Below are 17,554 nucleotides of genomic sequence, written 5' to 3'. Positions count from 1 at the left end.
TATCATCAGTTTTTCCCTCTCTACAGGAATATCCCTATCAACATACATTCATTTTGTCATTGCTCCCAATTTAAATCTCAAATGAATTATGAATCTTAAAATAATTATGCTAAGAGACAGAAACCAGACCCCCCCAATCCTAAATTCTGATTCCATTTTGTAAAATTCTAGAAAATGAACACTGAACTACTAATCTATGGTGACAGAGAGTAGATCAGTAGTTGTCTGAGGGGAAGGGGCCCAGGGAGGGAGTACAGAGGGGCAGGAGGAAACTTCGGAGGGTATCAAACATGTTCATTATCTTGGTTGTGGTGGTTTCATGGGTGTATACATGTCAAAACACATCAAATGGAACACTTTAAATATGAGTAGTTTGTGGTTTATCAATTATACCTCATTAATTTAAAAAAAAAAACTCAACCTTTTGACCCCATATCCCTCTAGTCATTGCCCAATTTTCCTGCTCCCCTTTATGGTAAAACTCCCTAAAGAGCTGTCTAAATGCACTGTCTCCAGTTTCAACCCCATTGTCTACCTTACCACTCTCCCCTACTTTGCTTCATGCCAACTAAATTGGCCACTTCCCATCTCCTAACTCCCAGGTATGCTTCTGCCTCTAATGTTTGCACTCTGCCCCTAGATATCAATGAGGATGCTTCACTTCCTGAAGAACTTTGCTCCACCATCACCCCAGTGAGTCTTTCCCTAACTACTCTATTTAAAACTGCAGCCCACCTATCACCCCTAACATTTCCATCTCACTCCCTTGCCTGATGTTCTCCTATCATCTAGCACTATCTGACCCACTGCATACCTTGTTTACTGAATATCACCCCCAACTAGAAGCATAGTTTCAAGAGAGCAGGGATTTTGTCTATTTTATTCATTGCTATAATCCCTCTTCCCTGACCTTTCATGTGTCTCAATAAATAACAGGATCAGTGGATTAGTGTCTTTGGAGTCATTTGGTACTAAGTAAGAGAAACACTCACCTAAGCAAAAAAGCATTAGAGAGATTCCAAAGAATCTCATGGATGCCTTGGGGAGGAAGTATTAGCAGAACAAGGGAAACAGAAAATCATCAGGAACTAAGATGGTTTATCTCTTCTCTAGTCTAATCTGCTGAAGCAAGATAATCTCTTTATTTTCTTTGCACTTAGGTTTCATTCTCCTTTCTCTCTGCAGACCAACTTTCTCTGCTGATGACCCAGACTCAGAATTTCCAGCCTCCCACATCTTCCCAGATCAAGAATTTCATTATAAATCCCAATTACAGATCCCTGTTTAGAGAAGGCTTGAGTCAGTTTTACCATCCCTGGTCCAACTATGAAAAGGCATGTAGCCACTTAACGTACCAAAATAAAAGTGTTTTTTTTTAGCATATAAGAGGGCATGTTGTTCATAGAAAAGACTATTTACAGTCATTTGTTAAACATTTAAAAATTTTCCTTAAGCTTTTAAGTTTAACATATGAATATTCCAGTTAGAAAACTACTTCATTCTAATAATCACATCAAGGGAGACTTTAATTAATGTTTAGTAGAATTCATTTAAGTTGGATAGACTTTTAACAGTCCCATTTACAATTCAAATTCCTTCAAGCAACTTAATGGCATTTATACATTCAAGAAATTTAATTCTCTTTTAAACAGAACTTCAAATGCATGACCCAATAAGCAAAACCTTTCCAAGTCCTTAACTCTTACAAATATAATAAGTTAAATATATAGTGACTTTCCAAGTTCTCTGAAACATTTCAGTAGCTTTGAAGACTTACTAATACCTTCCAGCTAAAGTCACAAGTCTAAAAATCTGTCAGACATTTTAAATTAGAACCTTAAGGCCAGTATCACATACCATACTATGCCAATTAATATAGCAAATACTACAGTTTGTCTCAATGAATATAAAAACTACTCCTGAACTTAACACAAAAGTATTGATGACCAAGGGAAGTGTTTCCCAACCTTTTTGAAAATTTGTAATCATTACATATTTCATTTGAGAACTGCAGCACTCAGTGAAGTTTTCTTAAAGAGAAATGAGTATTCTAGGCCCTAGCAGGCAAACCAGTTCACAGTGCTGGGGATGATGAGGAACTCAAGCTTGGGGACTTTAAGAGTGAATCAACTACTTTAGTGAATTCAATGTTAAGTGAGAATGTTACCATCTTTGGTGGTTGTGGTGAAAATCAAACAATATAACATGGGAAAACCCTTGTCACATGTTAAAAATTTGGTGGCAGCTACAGATTTAGGTAGAATTCAACTTGTTTATACTAGTATGCAAATTATCAGAATACTTATGAAGTTAACTTTTTAAAAAATCTTTTAAATAGAAATTTTATTTAAATAAATTAACTCATCTCAACCTGAAAACACAGCTTCTGATCTTGACGAATCCCCTAATTACTTAGGGAAGCAAACTCCTGGTTTCTTACAAGCCATTGTGCTGTATGACTGCTTAAATCAATTTACAAAAGGAGAACTAGACCATATTTTTGAGCATATGTCCTTAAAAGAACATGTTAAGTATCCCACTTTTTTCTGCTTTAAAAAAAATCTTGGGGGCCGGGCACAGTGGCTCACACCTATAATCCTAACACTCTAGGAGGACGAGGCAGGAGGACTGCTTGAGCCCAGGAGTTCAAGACTACAGTGAGCTATGATCGCGCCACTGTACTCTACTGAGGGCAACAAAACAAGACCCTGTCTCAAAAAAGAAAAAAAAAAAAAATCTGAATTTTCAGAACTGAAATTATGAGAAAAATTCCCATGACAAAACCTTCCTCTAAGGGTTCTTCTAGCTCAAAACACTTTTCCCTACAGATTATTACCTACTTGACTTGGGGTAAGAATTGGGGGAAGGTGAGAGAGGTAGTAATTGTGAAATCAGTGTACTAGGAGTCACTAGCCATCCATTATCCATCAGGAATAGATACATCTCAGAAAATGAAGAAGAAAATAAGCATCTCTATTAAAAAAATAGTGCTTTACATTGAACTTTCAAAAATAACTATTTTTCAAACCACATTGCTCTGGTTTGGGGTTCTGAAACACAAAATGATTGTGAAAAATAGAGAAAAAATTCTAAATACAAATTAAATAGCTTTCAGAGGGTTAGGTAGCTACAAGATAAGCTCAACGTAGTAAGATAGGCTGAAAGGCTATTTATTACAAGAAAAATGACAAATTTTATCATTCCCCTGATCTGGTAAAGGTAAAAACTTTGCAGAAAGGCTACACATTGAAGGGGGGAAAAAGTGGTCCAATACGGTCTATCTGTATAGTCAAGATTAAAGAAATAAAAAGAGCTTGGGATAGACAGCACACTTTTCAGGTATCAAATCTGCCTTATCACACTCTGAATACATATGTAGCTAGTGTCAACTATTTAGAGCAGACTGTTGATTTGCCACATTGGAACAGATGCAGTCCTATCACTAGCTGAAGCAGAGAATGCGATCTAAGACAAGTGACAATATCAACAAAGGGGGAGGCAAGCTAAGTAAGGGCCTGGAAATCCCAAAGGCACTGATTAGAGTGAAGAAAGAGTTTTTTGTTGTCATTTTTTGTTGTTGTTTTCCAGGATAGAAGTAAAAAAACAAGGCTCCATTCCTTTGGCAGGATTCCTAGTTGGAATGCTCTCCAGAGAAGGTTCATTATTTGAACTCCTATCTCAATGCCCACCTAAATATTGACAGAACTTTGCTATATAAAATGAGTATCAACTCATGCAAGGCAGACATACCCTGTAACCAAGACAACTGAGATCGTCTAGCTGAAGATGCCACAAAATAACTCAAAATATTATGTGGAAAACCATTTCTTAAAACAGGTACTTATTTTCTAATCATAATTATTCCAGTCTCTTCCATAGAAATGCTTCTGTAAATGCTTTTTTTTAATGTATCAAAGAGATTCTTTTTCCAACAGTTAGTAGAGTTAAATCTATTCCAAGTTAGGAGTTCTTGTATGTCTTACTAAGCGAACACTATGATTCTATCTTCTTGTTCTCTAGAAATCCATCAGATGTATGCTCCAACACAGAAGTGCTTTCTTTCCTTCTCATGGTAGCAAAAAGCATATCCATCATCCCCATGGTTTCTAGTAGTTCTTTTTGGTAATCAATCTCTTTTTCTACAAGTCCTTGAAGTACCAAAAACTTTTTATCAACTACAGGGGACTGACCAATCACAGGCAGATATATATCTAAAAAAAGAGAAAGAAAACACATTAACTAAAAACATCTTTCTATGAAATAGTTTAAAAAAGCATAAAAATATTAAACATAAGCTGGGTGTGGTGGCTCACGCTTGTAACCCCAGCACTTAGGGAGGCTGTGGGAGGATGGCTTGAGGCCAGGAGTTCCAGACCAGCCTGAGTGTTAGCAAGACCCCGTCACCACAAAAAAATAGAAAAATTGGCTGGGCATGGTGGGGTGTGCCTGTAGTCCCAGCTACTTGGGATGCTGAGGCAGAAGGATCACCTGAGCCCAGGAGTTTGAGATTGCAGTGAGCTATGATGATGCCACTGTACTCTAGCCCCAGCAATAGAGCGAGACTCTGTCTTAAAAAATAAATAAATACATAAAAATAAATTTAAAAAAACACCCAAGACATTTTGATCTACTTGATTTCCAAATCTGACTTTATTATTTGACATCTCTACTTGTCCAAGCATGTTAGGATTTTCAAGTTTTAACAACTACTTACCAATTATTATTTCAGCAGCATTGATCAAAACAGGGGCAAATCTTGGCTGAGAAAGATTCCTACAAAGTAAAAATTCTGTTTAATGAAACTTGTAAACTTTTAAAAAAATCCTTAAAACAGATTTAATTATTCCATCACTTCTTCAAAGATCCCCAACAAAATGTTTCTCACTTGGAGACAAAAAAGGATTTCAAATGCAAAATGTAAGTACTGCACAGACATAAAACATACCTTATCAAAAAATTAAGAACATGACTGATTTCCTTTTCATCCCGACCTGCAAGGGCATTTGCAAGGACTCCTCTTCGATTTAGCTCTTTTATGATGGAAACTGTAACCTCAGGTGTCTTTATTGTACAAGTGGGCTAGGAAAATTTTCAGAGTCAACATGAGTAGACAAAACAGCACAAGAAAAAAATTATTGTCTTTCACTAAACTACCAAATTTGAATAGGTTTTGATCTTCACAGTTCCAAGTCATGGTAATATGCAAGGCAAGTAATAAAATGATTCTTTTCGAAATGCTCCTCACTCACCTCAAGAACTCTGTCAAGTGCCTTAGAGATCCGAAAATGTTTCAGATCTCTGTCATACAATTCTAGGTGTTTCTTTGCTGGCCTATTGATCAAAATGTCATCCTGCATTGAAAAATAAATTTACAGAGGAGAAAAATTACTACTTGCATATAGACACATCAAATATAAACCTTTTCATAATGAAGTGGTACCCCTGAACTATATCACAAATAATGCCCATATGATCATAATGCAGATTAAATAAAAATGAAATAATTTGCCGCATCACTGTGTTCTTACTCTCTTACAGTTTTAACTTACAACACACACAACAGCCTCAATTTGGGGCAAAATTCTCATTTTAATTCACTTTACATGGCAGGCAGTGTGATTTAGTAGAAAGAGAAAGAAAACAAAAATCAGAGATATTAAGATCTAACCTCAACAACTCTAGATTCCAGTAATGAAATCCTGGATCAATCACAAATTCTTTGTATCTCAATCTTCTCAAATGTCAAATGGGAATATTATCAGTTCTACTATTTCTAAGGGTTATTTAGAAGATCAAATCAGATAGTATGTGAAAACCATTATTTTGAATGTGGTAAAGCACTCTAATATTATGTTATGATTTAGAGTACTAAAATAAAGTAGTTCTTATTCCCTATTACTCATCAATAATGCCCTCAACCTAGCAATCTGGATATAATTCTTTTTTTTTTTTTTTTTTTTGAGACAGAGTCCCACTCTGTTGCCCAGGCTAGAGTGAGTGCCGTGGCGTCAGCCTAGCTCACAGCAACCTCAAACTCCTGAGCTCAAGCGATCCTCCTGTCTCAGCCTCCCGAGTAGCTGGGACTACAGGCATGCACCACCATGCCCGGCTAATTTTTTTTTTTTTCTATATATAGTTTTAGCTGTCCATATAATTTCTTTCTATTTTTAGTAGAGATGGGGTCTCGCTCTTGCTCAGGCTGGTCTCGAACTCCTGAGCTCAAACGATCTGCCCACCTCGGCCTCCCAGAGTGCTAGGATTACAGGCGTGAGCCACCGCGCCCGGCCTGGATATAATTCTGATGCAAAAAAATATAGTTAAATGCCATGTGAACTATGCTTTTCACAGTAATGTACAGTAATAGAGTTGGCTACTCTAACAGATTTCACCTTTTAAACAAATATGGGAAATACACAAATACCTGTTGTTTCATGTAATTTTTTCCTTTAATAAAGGTTCGATATGTGGGCCGCCTTCTCCTGGGAAGAGAATCCTTCTTCACTTCAGATTTTCGATGTTTAACACTTAGTATTCCATTGGTCATTCCTACAACTATTGTCTCATCTTGATGCTAATAAGAGCAATCAGAAAAATAAGATAAGCTATTCCTAACTCATAATTTATAGTGCTTTTACTTCAAAAAACACTTATAATGTGTTTGCTGCTCATCCATACATTCACCAACAGTTCCATTTAGACACAGATACTCTGCCTAAAAATGATCTATACAAAAAGAGCAAAATCATTTCTTCCCCTAGGATACCATTACATTGACAAAACTTATACTCATAAAATATCACTGGCAAAGTTTGTATAATAATACACAGTTAATGGCATCAAGCATTACATGGTGGCATGACTTTCTACAATCTTACCCAAAAAAGCCATTTTTTAATAAGCTTTTCCTCTCCCAATTCAGACTTCTATATAATATATTCAAATGCCTTCCTGCCCAAATGTGGCTCCTCATGAAACCTGATAATATTCATTTCAAAAAGAGTAAGCAACAAAAAAAGGAGACATTTCATTGTGTTGCACCCTTTTCCTTCACCTTTTTTTCTGCTCAGAGTCAACTCACTTTTCTAGAGTATTATAACACTCTTGAGTTAAATGAGTTAAGAGACACTTACCAACCCACTTCCCACGTCCCTTAGTGTTAACAATGCCTATAGCACTGTATTTAGTTTGAAGTTATGCCGTGAGCAGAACCTAAATCTAAATTCATGCTAAGTTACTTGGACAAGTCATATATTCTAGCAATTATCTTAAATCAAATATCTAACGTGCCAAGAAGACATAATCAAATCCAAAGATAGCCCCTTTGTGTTTCATTTAACAGGCAGGGTTAGTGACAGCTTTAAAAAGACGTAAAAGTACTTACTGCAAGGGCAAGACTCAAAATTGAAGCTGCATAATCAAAACTGTGGACTACTTTGTAAGAAGCTGTGCTATATACTTTCACCTTCCTAATAAAAAAGAAAAGCTTGTCACAAATCATCTTGGAAATGATCATAAAATGCAAACTTTCTATTTTTGACAACTTCAAGTATGAATATTAAAATTTATATAATCAGAGAAGAAAAACAATGATTAGTAATGTTAATTATAAACTAATTTGTCACTGAATCCCTTAAAAAATGAACTGTGTATAAGCACTAACCATATGTTTGTACAAAGACTTTGAATAGCTACTTAAAAAAGAAATAGAAGGATAGACCGTGAGCCACTGTCACCTGAAGATAAAACTTGGGAGTAAAGAAAAACTATCAGTGAAAAAACATTTGAAGTCAAAAGAACACGGTTTTTCAACCACAGCATCACTGCCATTTTGGACCATAGAATTCTTTGTTGCAGGGACTGTGCTATGCAATGCAGGACGTTTAGCGGCCTCCCTGGCCTCTATCCCCTGTTTGGCAATAGCATCAGGACCTGAAGTTGTGACAAAAACCAAAAATTTCTCCAGATATTATCAAACATTCCCTGGGGAATAAAAATCACTCTTAGTTGACAACCACTGCAAATGGAGCCAGCTTACACTTAGCTTTTTATGAACATCTAAAATTCAAGTTCCAAATTGCCTATTAACACCATTTTAGAGAATCTGCCATGTTTACATAACAAATTCCTTTGTATTAAAAATATTTTCTAGCTTTTAAAATATGTACAGTCGACCGTCTGTAATGAGGGTTCTGTATCTGTAGATTCAACCAACTGTGGATTGAAAATATCTGAATAAAAATTAACAATAATAAAAACTACAAATTTAAAAAGCAAACCAGTATAACAATGATTTACAAAGCACTTACATTGTATTTAGTATTATAAGTTATCTAAAGATGATTTAAAGTACACAGGAGGGCACGCATAGATTACATGCAAATGCTACATCATTTTAGAGAAGTGACCTCAGCACCCACAATCAATCCCCCACAGATACCAAAGGATGACTGTACACATTTTAATAAATGTACTAAAAACTCAGGCTTTTCATAACAGAAAAATGGAAATATGGAAATAAAATGACCAAGATGAAAAGAAAATTCTAAAACTGTACCATAGTTCTAGCCACATGTGGTTACTGACCATGTGAAGTGTGGCTAGTGCAAATGAAAAACTGAATTTTTAATTTTATTTAATTTTTAATTTAATTTAAATTTAAAACTGAGGCAGTGATTGTTATAAAATTTATTATTGTATCATTGTGCAAATGTTTATGATAATGCATATGTTTAGATGCTTGTTTCTAGTATCTCAATAATTCTTATATTGATTACATGTTAACATTCTATTTTATGTTATATATTTTTATTTATATTAGATATTGGACTAAATAAAATACATTAAAATTATTTTATCTAATTTTTAAAAAACTTTTTAAATATGGCTACTGAACATTTAAAATTACATTATGTGGCTCATATTATATTTCTATTAGACAGTACTATTCTGGAACATTAACTAATGGAATATTAAGCACCTGTAAAATAGTAGTATTTGGACCACATTAATGTGTAGAAATGTCCATGTGAAGCTTTAAATTTTAAAGAATATAAACTAGAATATATACATATATTCATTAAAAAATTTCAAAATATATGAATGTACAATGGTTTTAAGAGATAGTTTATAGAATAACATCATTTAAAAGGTTATCATTCAAATGGTTTAATAATATTGCTTAAAGTTAAAACAAATTACATCAAAGGAGAAAATAAGTGGCTATATGTAAACAAAAGGTCAAAACTATTTTCAACTCAACAGATTTTTTTTTTCATGGAAATCATATCAGAATTATTTATCACAAATATTGCTGAAATTTCTTCAAGTGGTAAACACATGTACAATAATAATAAACAAAGCAAATTAAAATGCTTACCTATCCAGTGAACCAGAAAGTAACCTCTGTCCAGAGCTGCTTAGACATAAACATGTCACAGTTTTGTGATGATTTTTCAAAGACACTAGCAACTGTCCTCCTTTTAACATGTCCCAGACTTTAACATAACGACCTCCTACAGAAAGAAATAATCATTAATTTGATATTCTTCCCATATATTCAAAATGTTAAAGATGTGAAAAGCATTCTTTACTGGACACTCCACACAGCATGGAGGTTGATGAGCTATTCTAGAGCCAGACTGCCTGGTTTAAGCCCTGGCTCTACCACTTACTGGGTGTGACTGACAATAACAGTTCCTACCTCACAAAACTGTTATGACAATTAAATAATTTCACATTTGTGAAGTGTACAGAATTGCCTGGCAAAATAAAAGGGGTAACTGAAAAAGAGTTCATTTTAAGAAAACTATAGAAAAATCATTCTTTATTTTTTTTTTTTTTGAGACAGAGTCTCACTCTGTTGCCCAGGCTAGAGTGAGTGCCGTGGCGTCAGCCTAGCTCACAGCAACCTCAAACTCCTGAGCTCAAGCGATCCTCCTGTCTCAGCCTCCCGAGTAGCTGGGACTACAGGCATGCGCCACCATGCCCGGCTAATTTTTTCTATATATATTTTTAGCTGTCCATATAATTCCTTTCTATTTTTTTTTTTAGTAGAGGTGGGGTCTCGCTCTTGCTCAGGCTGGTCTCGAACTCCTGAGCTCAAACGATCCGCCCACCTCAGCCTCCCAGAGTGCTAGGATTACAGGCGTGAGCCACCACGCCCGGCCGAAAAATCATTCTTTAAAAGAAATTCTGTATAACCATGGAAATGAATAATGTAGATTTTCAACAAAATATCTATCAAGCGAAAGACTAGTATGGAAAACAGAAAAAGAGGTGGGAGGGTGGAGTGAAGTACTTATCTACCCTAATTGGGGAACAGGGACTGGAATCCAACCCACAGTCCCCATCACCCCACTGGCATATGGCACCTCATAAGAGGGATCCCAGTTTGAAACAACTGATCTAGTCCAACCTCTCATTTTCAAGGTCTAGAGCCCGGAAGGGATTACCCAAGATCACACAATTAGCTAGTGGCACAGTGATTAGCATACAGATTTCCATTCTCCTTACTCAACTTGATCTTTTTTCCATTTCTCAAAATAACAGCCAAAAAAAAAGCAACTACATCTGACAACATTATCAACTTATTTTTAAACCAAATAGTACTGGGGATAATTTCTACCTGGAATTTAGAAGTAAAAAAAAAAAAAGGCTACACACACCCCCATATAAATGCTGTCAAGTATACATACTACCTATACATTCTTCTAATGTCAATACATTAATTTTTACTTTATGGACAAATGAAAAAAGCCAATTTACTTCTTCCATTATAACCATGAAAATGCATTATGCTCAACATGACAAAAAAAATCCTCAGTTTTTACTGTTGAAAAATGTATCAAGGCTCCTTTTGACTCTACGTTATATCTTCTTCTAGCATTATCAGCTACTTGCTGGGTACAGACATTTCAATCAAGAGAGTCATATAAAAAGAGATTAGTCTGATTCTAGATATGAAAGCACCAGTTTTCAAAACCTGCCACTATCTTTTAGATACGAACAACAGGAGTATGACCTAGATTTCTGGGGTCAAAGGTGACATAGGGTTAAATACATAATGCAGGCTCCCAAGTTCTGTGATTTCATATCTGCCACTTACCACTTTGCCTTGGAAAAATTAGATAAAACTTTTATTTACCTCTTTAGTTGTAAAACAGGGAAAAAACAAACTACCTTGTAGAATCGTCTAGAACATTAGAGATGACAGCACAGTACCTGGCTCATGTTAGGTACACAATAAATAATACCTGCTTGCCTATCCCACTTATCAATTGTTTGAGCACAAACTTATAAATGCAATTCAAGTGCACACTGATTATAAACAGCAATTGATAAAAAAAAAAATCTGAAGACTGACAACATTGGTGAAAGCTATTTTTAAAAGAAATACCTGCTGACACCAGAAGACCTCCAGAGGGGAAAAGCAGGACACTCTCCACTGGCTGCCCATGCTCAACAGAGAGAACACTCTTATTTGTTCGTGCATCAAACATCTTCACAGTATGATCATATGATCCTAAAATGTCAATTTTTGCATTATGTAAGTTTTGCTGTTTAAAACAATAAAAACTATATGTGTTTGTGTATATCCAGACATAAATTTTAAAACAGAAAAAAAGCTTAGAGGGGATATTAAAAAGACATATACATAAATTCATGAAGACACAGTACCTCCAATCCCTCTACCACTGAGTGTTTCTGAAGAAGCACGATACAATACTACACAGAATCTAACTTGCTCTCATCTTAAATTACTCCTATCTTCAGACTCCTGTCACTACCGAATCATCTGGAAATCTTTGTAAAGGCACCCACAAAGGCTAAACTGCACTGTATTTGTTCCTTGGCTACTGCAGGCTCTCTGAAAACCAGAGTACTAGCCATCGCAGTTTTGATGGTCATTTATGTTTTCAAAGCAGCCTAATGTTTCCAAACACATTTGAAGGACAAGAACAACCACAAAAAGAAGAAAATAAAATAAAAAACAATTGGAGAATGAATCAGAAACATATTCCTTTATGAAAAAGTCTTAAACCCCTCCATCCCAACAGTCCCATGGCAACATTAAAGTATATCCCAGTAAGATTATCTACTTCAGGAGGGAAAAGAGTTTACCAACCTGTTATAAAGAGGTCCGAGTTAAGTTTGCTAGCACATCCACACCTCACATAATCAGAATGTTCTTTAAAAGTCAAAATTTCTTTGGAGTTTGGAATATCCCATAATTTAACTGTATAGTCATCAGCCCCAGAGACTACATGGTATTTGTCAGCTGTAAAATCTACCATGTGAACTGCTCTGAAAGATCAAGGATCAGTATTAAAAAGCAAGAAAAAAATTATTTTTCTGGCACCTTCCTACATATAATGCTTTTTCCCAGATAACAAAAAAAGCAACTCAATTTCAGAGAGTATTTTTATACAGCGAAATCATGAGAGAAAAAGAAACCTTTACAACAAGTGTTTGCCTCCAAGCCAATTAAAAAATGTAAATACCCTTACACTATTAAGTTAATAAAAATATTAGACAATAGTCTTAAAATTATATTTTCTAATATGTTAACAATTCTACTTAGCTGCTTAATGAAAGTGAATGTTCTAAATGCTGGAGCAAAGACACTTTAATCTTAAAAATCTCAAAAAGTTCTTGAAAAAACTAAAAAGACTTGACAGTAAATAGAATCATGTTAAGTGAATTTCTGTTATATTTCAAATATTCCACTGACGGGGCAAGACCATCTTGACAATATACAACAAAAAACACTTGAGATTTTAAATCAATCACAAATTTCAGCAATGACATTGGTGATGGTGAAAACAGAGTTATAATATAAAATTGTGATGGCCATTCACTTTATCAAGGGGCAAAATACTACAAATTCAATAAGAAATGAAAATTCACCTTCCAACTTGACTTCAACATGAGAGCATCTAAGACAGTACAGGCCTGTAGAGCTCTATAGTTGTAAGGTTGCCTTTAGGTCAGTAATTCATAACCTCAACTGGTTCACAGACACTACTGAGAAGTTAGCGAAAGCTACAGAATATCTCCCTAGATAAACATACATTTCCTAAAATGTCATATACAATTCTGGGCAATACATGAGCCCCATGAAACCGGACCATGGGAACCAAAGTTAAGCATTCTGTCTCAGAACAACCAGGAGATATGGTACATGGAGGTACATAATCTTCATAGAACTGCTCTCTATGTTTTTAATCAAAGCCCAGAGAAAGAACAGAGCTTACAATAAAATAAAATAAAACAACAGCACACAAAACGAACTGTCTCTTACTTTGTATGGCCTTCAAACTGCCTGAGGGGAGCCCTACCACTTATATCAAAAAGCTGAACTCCACCATCTTCACTGCCAGCCACAAGCAATTTACCATCCTGTCGAAAAGTCGCACAGTATGCTGTGTCTTTAAATCGAGAAAAGGTTTTTATAGGTTCTTGAGAGTATCGGCCATAAATGTGAATCTACAAGATAAAAAACAGTATTTCACCAGATGGCTCAAGATCAGTAGTAAACTATACACAAGAAAAATAAAGAAATTTAATGTTATACTTACCCTTGAGGAAGCTGTGACAGCATAATTATATGGAGGCTGAGGAGAAAAGTCTACTTTTGACACGGCACCAAATTCCTTAATCTGAACAGGGGTCTTAATGAAAATTAATAGAGTATTAACAGAGTTACAACTGGTAAGACCTATTTAAGCATTATATAACTTCTTACAGACCATTTATTTTTGTTTTTAGTAACACATATTAGGTTGTGTTTAATAGAGAATTATGAAGAAAGCAAAAAAGTCCAAATCCCATCACCCAGACTATCCCTGTTGCCACTGAAGTAAATAAACATATGGTTAGAAAGATACAACCCACTGTCTCTTTAGCTGTTGAGTTTACTGTGATTCCTACCAGAAAAAAAAAAAAAAGGTATGGCTATATCAGCATACATTTAACCATGTATTTTTAAAATGACAAAAAGAAGATTATACTGTGCAGGTTGTTTTACACCTTGCTTCTTTTTACTTAATAACACATCTCAGCTAACTTTTCATATAAGCAATAGATTTACCATCCATTATAAGGATACACTATAATTTACTATACCAATCCACTACTAATGAACATAGGTTCTTCAAGATTTCCATTGTTACAAATAATACTTCAACTAACATCTTTATATACATATCTTAGCAAACTTTTGGGAGTATGCCATTGAGTATGTTCCAAGTTGTTAGAGTACCAGGTCAAAAAGTATGTGCATTTAAAAAATCATGACAGATACTGCCAAATTGCTCTCCAGAAAGTTTGCACCAATTTCCCTCTCTCAAGTAACAATGATGATCAAAATTTTTCATTTGTACCAATATAACAGATAAAAAAACAGTACCTGAATTACTGTCTTAACTTGCATTTCTTTATTTATGAGTGAAGCTGAGGCTCTTTTAATATATTTATTGACCATTTATGTTTCTTTTTCCACAAACCTTCCAATCCCAAGCTTTGTCCATTTTTCTATTTTGTTGTTCAGTTTTATTTTTTTAAAATCATCTGTGTAAGCCTTTTCAGATGGTATAGAAGAACTAATTTCACACCACTTCTTCCATAGATTAAGAAAGGCAAGAAGGCCAGGAGCAGTAGCTTACACCTATAATCCTAGCTGAAGGAGGATAAAGCGGGGGGGACTGTTTGAGGCCAGGAGTTCAAGACCAGCCTGAGCAAGAGCAAGACTCTTGTCTCTACAAAATACAGAAAAATTAGCTGGGCACGGTGATGTGCACCTGTAGTTCCAGCTACTCTGGAGGCTGAGGCAGAAGGATCACTTGAGCCTAGGAGTTGTTGCAGTGAGCTATGATGATGCCACCACTGCACTCTAGCCTGGTGACCAAAAAAAAAAGAAGGCAAGAAAATATCTTCTTGCATATGAGATTCAGATTCTAAAATTTAATTCATTTGGCACTGATTGATCATCTATTCTGTGCTAGGCATTTGTATAGTTAAACTGATTAAGCAGTATGAACTTTCATATAAAACTCCAAGAAAAAAATTGATATCAAATTATCTACCCAATGGATTGCTGATAGATTTTTCAGTTAACAGGTCTCTGTTAGAGTTTCTGAAGTACAACACATGGAGGAGAAACTGGCATAAACACAAATCCCTCCTTCCTCATTATCTCCCATACTCACCTTATAGTTGTTCCAGTATAGCGTATCTTGGGTGATTTTTTCACCAAGTATAGGATATGTCTGAATAGCTACAGGCTTGTACCCAGACATAATTTCATATAATTGCACTGTCGTCCAAGGGACAATAGTTTGGAATCGATATTAGAAATAATTACAGTGTCTCTGCCTTAAGTCTGAAAAAGAAAATATTTTATATCCATATCATCCATAAGCTTGTATATATCATTTTCATCCTGCCTTCTTTCAAAAGGCTGTGTGGAAGTTTATAGATTAGGGACCAATAAACCATTTAACTGTAATCCAGAAAAGACAATCTAAAGGTAGCAGGAATAATACAAATAAGGGCTACCAAACTGCACCATCTACTCAGCTGTACACAGAGGCTGTACCCAAACGTTCTCACACCTAACCAACTGTTTTGCAGTACTTGGGAATAAATCTGACTCAGCCTTCCAGTAGCTAAATCAAAAAGAAGCACACTGGATTAGTGTTCATTGTTGACAACAGGAAGCATTAAGGTGAAACTGCAAATCCAAAGTTTCCGGAAACTAAGTTTAGGGTGACATTTAATCTGTAAGAACACAGTCTGGGTACCTGACTTCCTGAAAGCTTAAAAATGTCAAGAAAAAAGAAAAACAAAGCTACTATTCTCATGTAGAAGCTTAAAGTTAAATTTAAAAGCTTAAAATAATATTAAAGAGTAATTTTCTGATAGTGAAACTTAAAATTAAATTAATTTTAAAAGGTTTAAACAAGGCCGGGCGCGGTGGCTCACGCCTGTAATCCTAGCACTCTGGGAGGCCGAGGCGGGTGGATCGCTCAAGGTCAGGAGTTCAAGACCAGCCTGAGCAAGAGCGAGACCCCGTCTCTACTAAAAATAGAAAGAAATTATATGGACAACTAAAATATATATAGAAAAAATTAGCCGGGCATGGTGGCGCATGCCTGTAGTCCCAGCTACTCGGGAGGCTGAGGCAGTAGGATCGCTTGAGACCAGGAGTTTGAGGTTGCTGTGAGCTAGGCTGACGCCATGGCACTCACTCTAGCCCGGGCAACAAAGTGAGACTCTGTCTCAAAAAAAAAAAGGTTTAAACAGTAGCAAAAAAACGTAATAAAGCACTTTTGAAATTAAATTCTAAATTAAAATGACAGAATAGGATAAAAATAAAACTGTTAAATAACACGTAATTAATCCAAAATATCTTTCTAGAACTATTTGATAGCAAAAGATAAATGCTATCAGGTGAATGATTCCAATGGTGCTATTCTGAAAAGCCTGAAAACATGATTTCAATAATACCACAATAAATAGCTATGACAGCTGGGCACTGTGTCTCATGCCTGTAATCCCAACACTTTGGGAGGTCGAGGCATGAGGATCACCTGAGGCTAGGAGTTTGAGACCAGGCTGAGCAACATAGAGAGACCCCGGTCTTCAAAAAATGAAAAGATTAGGCGGGCGTGGCGGTATGTGCCTGTAGTCCCAGCTACTGGGGAGGCTGAGGCAGGAGGATCGCTTGAGCCCAGGAGTTTGAGGTTGCAGTGAGCCATGATCCGCTGCACTCCAACCAGAACGACAGCAAGACTCAGCCTCAAAAAAAAAAAAAAGGAAAGGAAAGGAAAGAAAAAATATGTGCCCTATTTTTTAAAGGCTGTTTTGAAGAAACACAACCACCAATGATTAAAGAGGAAACACTTTTCTGTTCATTCACGTACCTACCAACGTGCAGGACACTGTTCTAGGCACGGGAGATACAATGGTGAACGAGAAATACATGGTCTGTGCGCTCTCACATACTCCCAGTATTCTCCATTTTGGCTCGTGATTGGCACCAGCTATTAATCTAGACTCAGCCTGACATGTCCTTCTTCCTCACTCCTAACATCCAAATAGTTAACGAGATCTAATTGTATTCCCAAATCTTTCTAAATTTCATTATGTCCTCTTCGCCCCTGAGGGAATCTTACAAGCAAAGCAGAGATTGGAAATCTGTCCACTGGCTTAGAGAGGTGCTGATTACTCCGGGAACTCTAAACTGCAGAGAACCTAAGAGGCGGGTTAAAGAACTTTGCCGTTCTCTTATGGAGCCTAGGAAGCGCCAGAGGAGCATGCCAGATACCAAGAAGCCTGGATGTGAGTCTAAGCTACCCTCAATGTAAGCCGCCTGCACCTACCTCCGCTGGGACCCAAGGCTCCGCCGAGACACCCCGGCTCCAAGGACAATTAATTGGATTCTGTCAGCTCCCTAACCGGGACCGTTCTGGGTCACTCGCACAAAATCACGCGGACCCTCAAGCAGCCGCCGGCACACACGGTGAAGGGAACGTCGCGTGAAGATGACGTAATA

At 36.2% G+C, this 17,554-nt stretch overlaps 1 protein-coding gene across 1 annotated transcript; it reads right to left on the bottom strand.

The window, feature by feature from the left end:
• Positions 1–3,145: 3,145 nt before the first annotated feature.
• UTP15 (UTP15 small subunit processome component) lies at positions 3,146–17,497 on the bottom strand. Its single transcript, XM_069492236.1, has 13 exons — positions 17,382–17,497; positions 15,207–15,379; positions 13,578–13,670; positions 13,301–13,485; positions 12,125–12,303; positions 11,396–11,521; positions 9,377–9,512; positions 7,382–7,466; positions 6,422–6,571; positions 5,250–5,351; positions 4,946–5,079; positions 4,715–4,773; positions 3,146–4,211 (listed from the first exon to the last, which is right to left on the bottom strand). The coding sequence occupies exons 2-13, from the start codon at positions 15,294–15,296 to the stop codon at positions 3,994–3,996; spliced, it is 1,557 nt and encodes a 518-aa protein (XP_069348337.1). The 5' UTR covers positions 15,297–15,379; positions 17,382–17,497; the 3' UTR covers positions 3,146–3,993.
• Positions 17,498–17,554: the final 57 nt, after the last annotated feature.

This window comes from Eulemur rufifrons, chromosome 17, assembly GCF_041146395.1.
Source record: "Eulemur rufifrons isolate Redbay chromosome 17, OSU_ERuf_1, whole genome shotgun sequence".
Lineage (NCBI taxonomy): Eukaryota > Metazoa > Chordata > Mammalia > Primates > Lemuridae > Eulemur > Eulemur rufifrons.
Note: the sequence above shows the minus strand (reverse complement) of the source record. Positions and strands in the feature narration are given on the sequence as shown.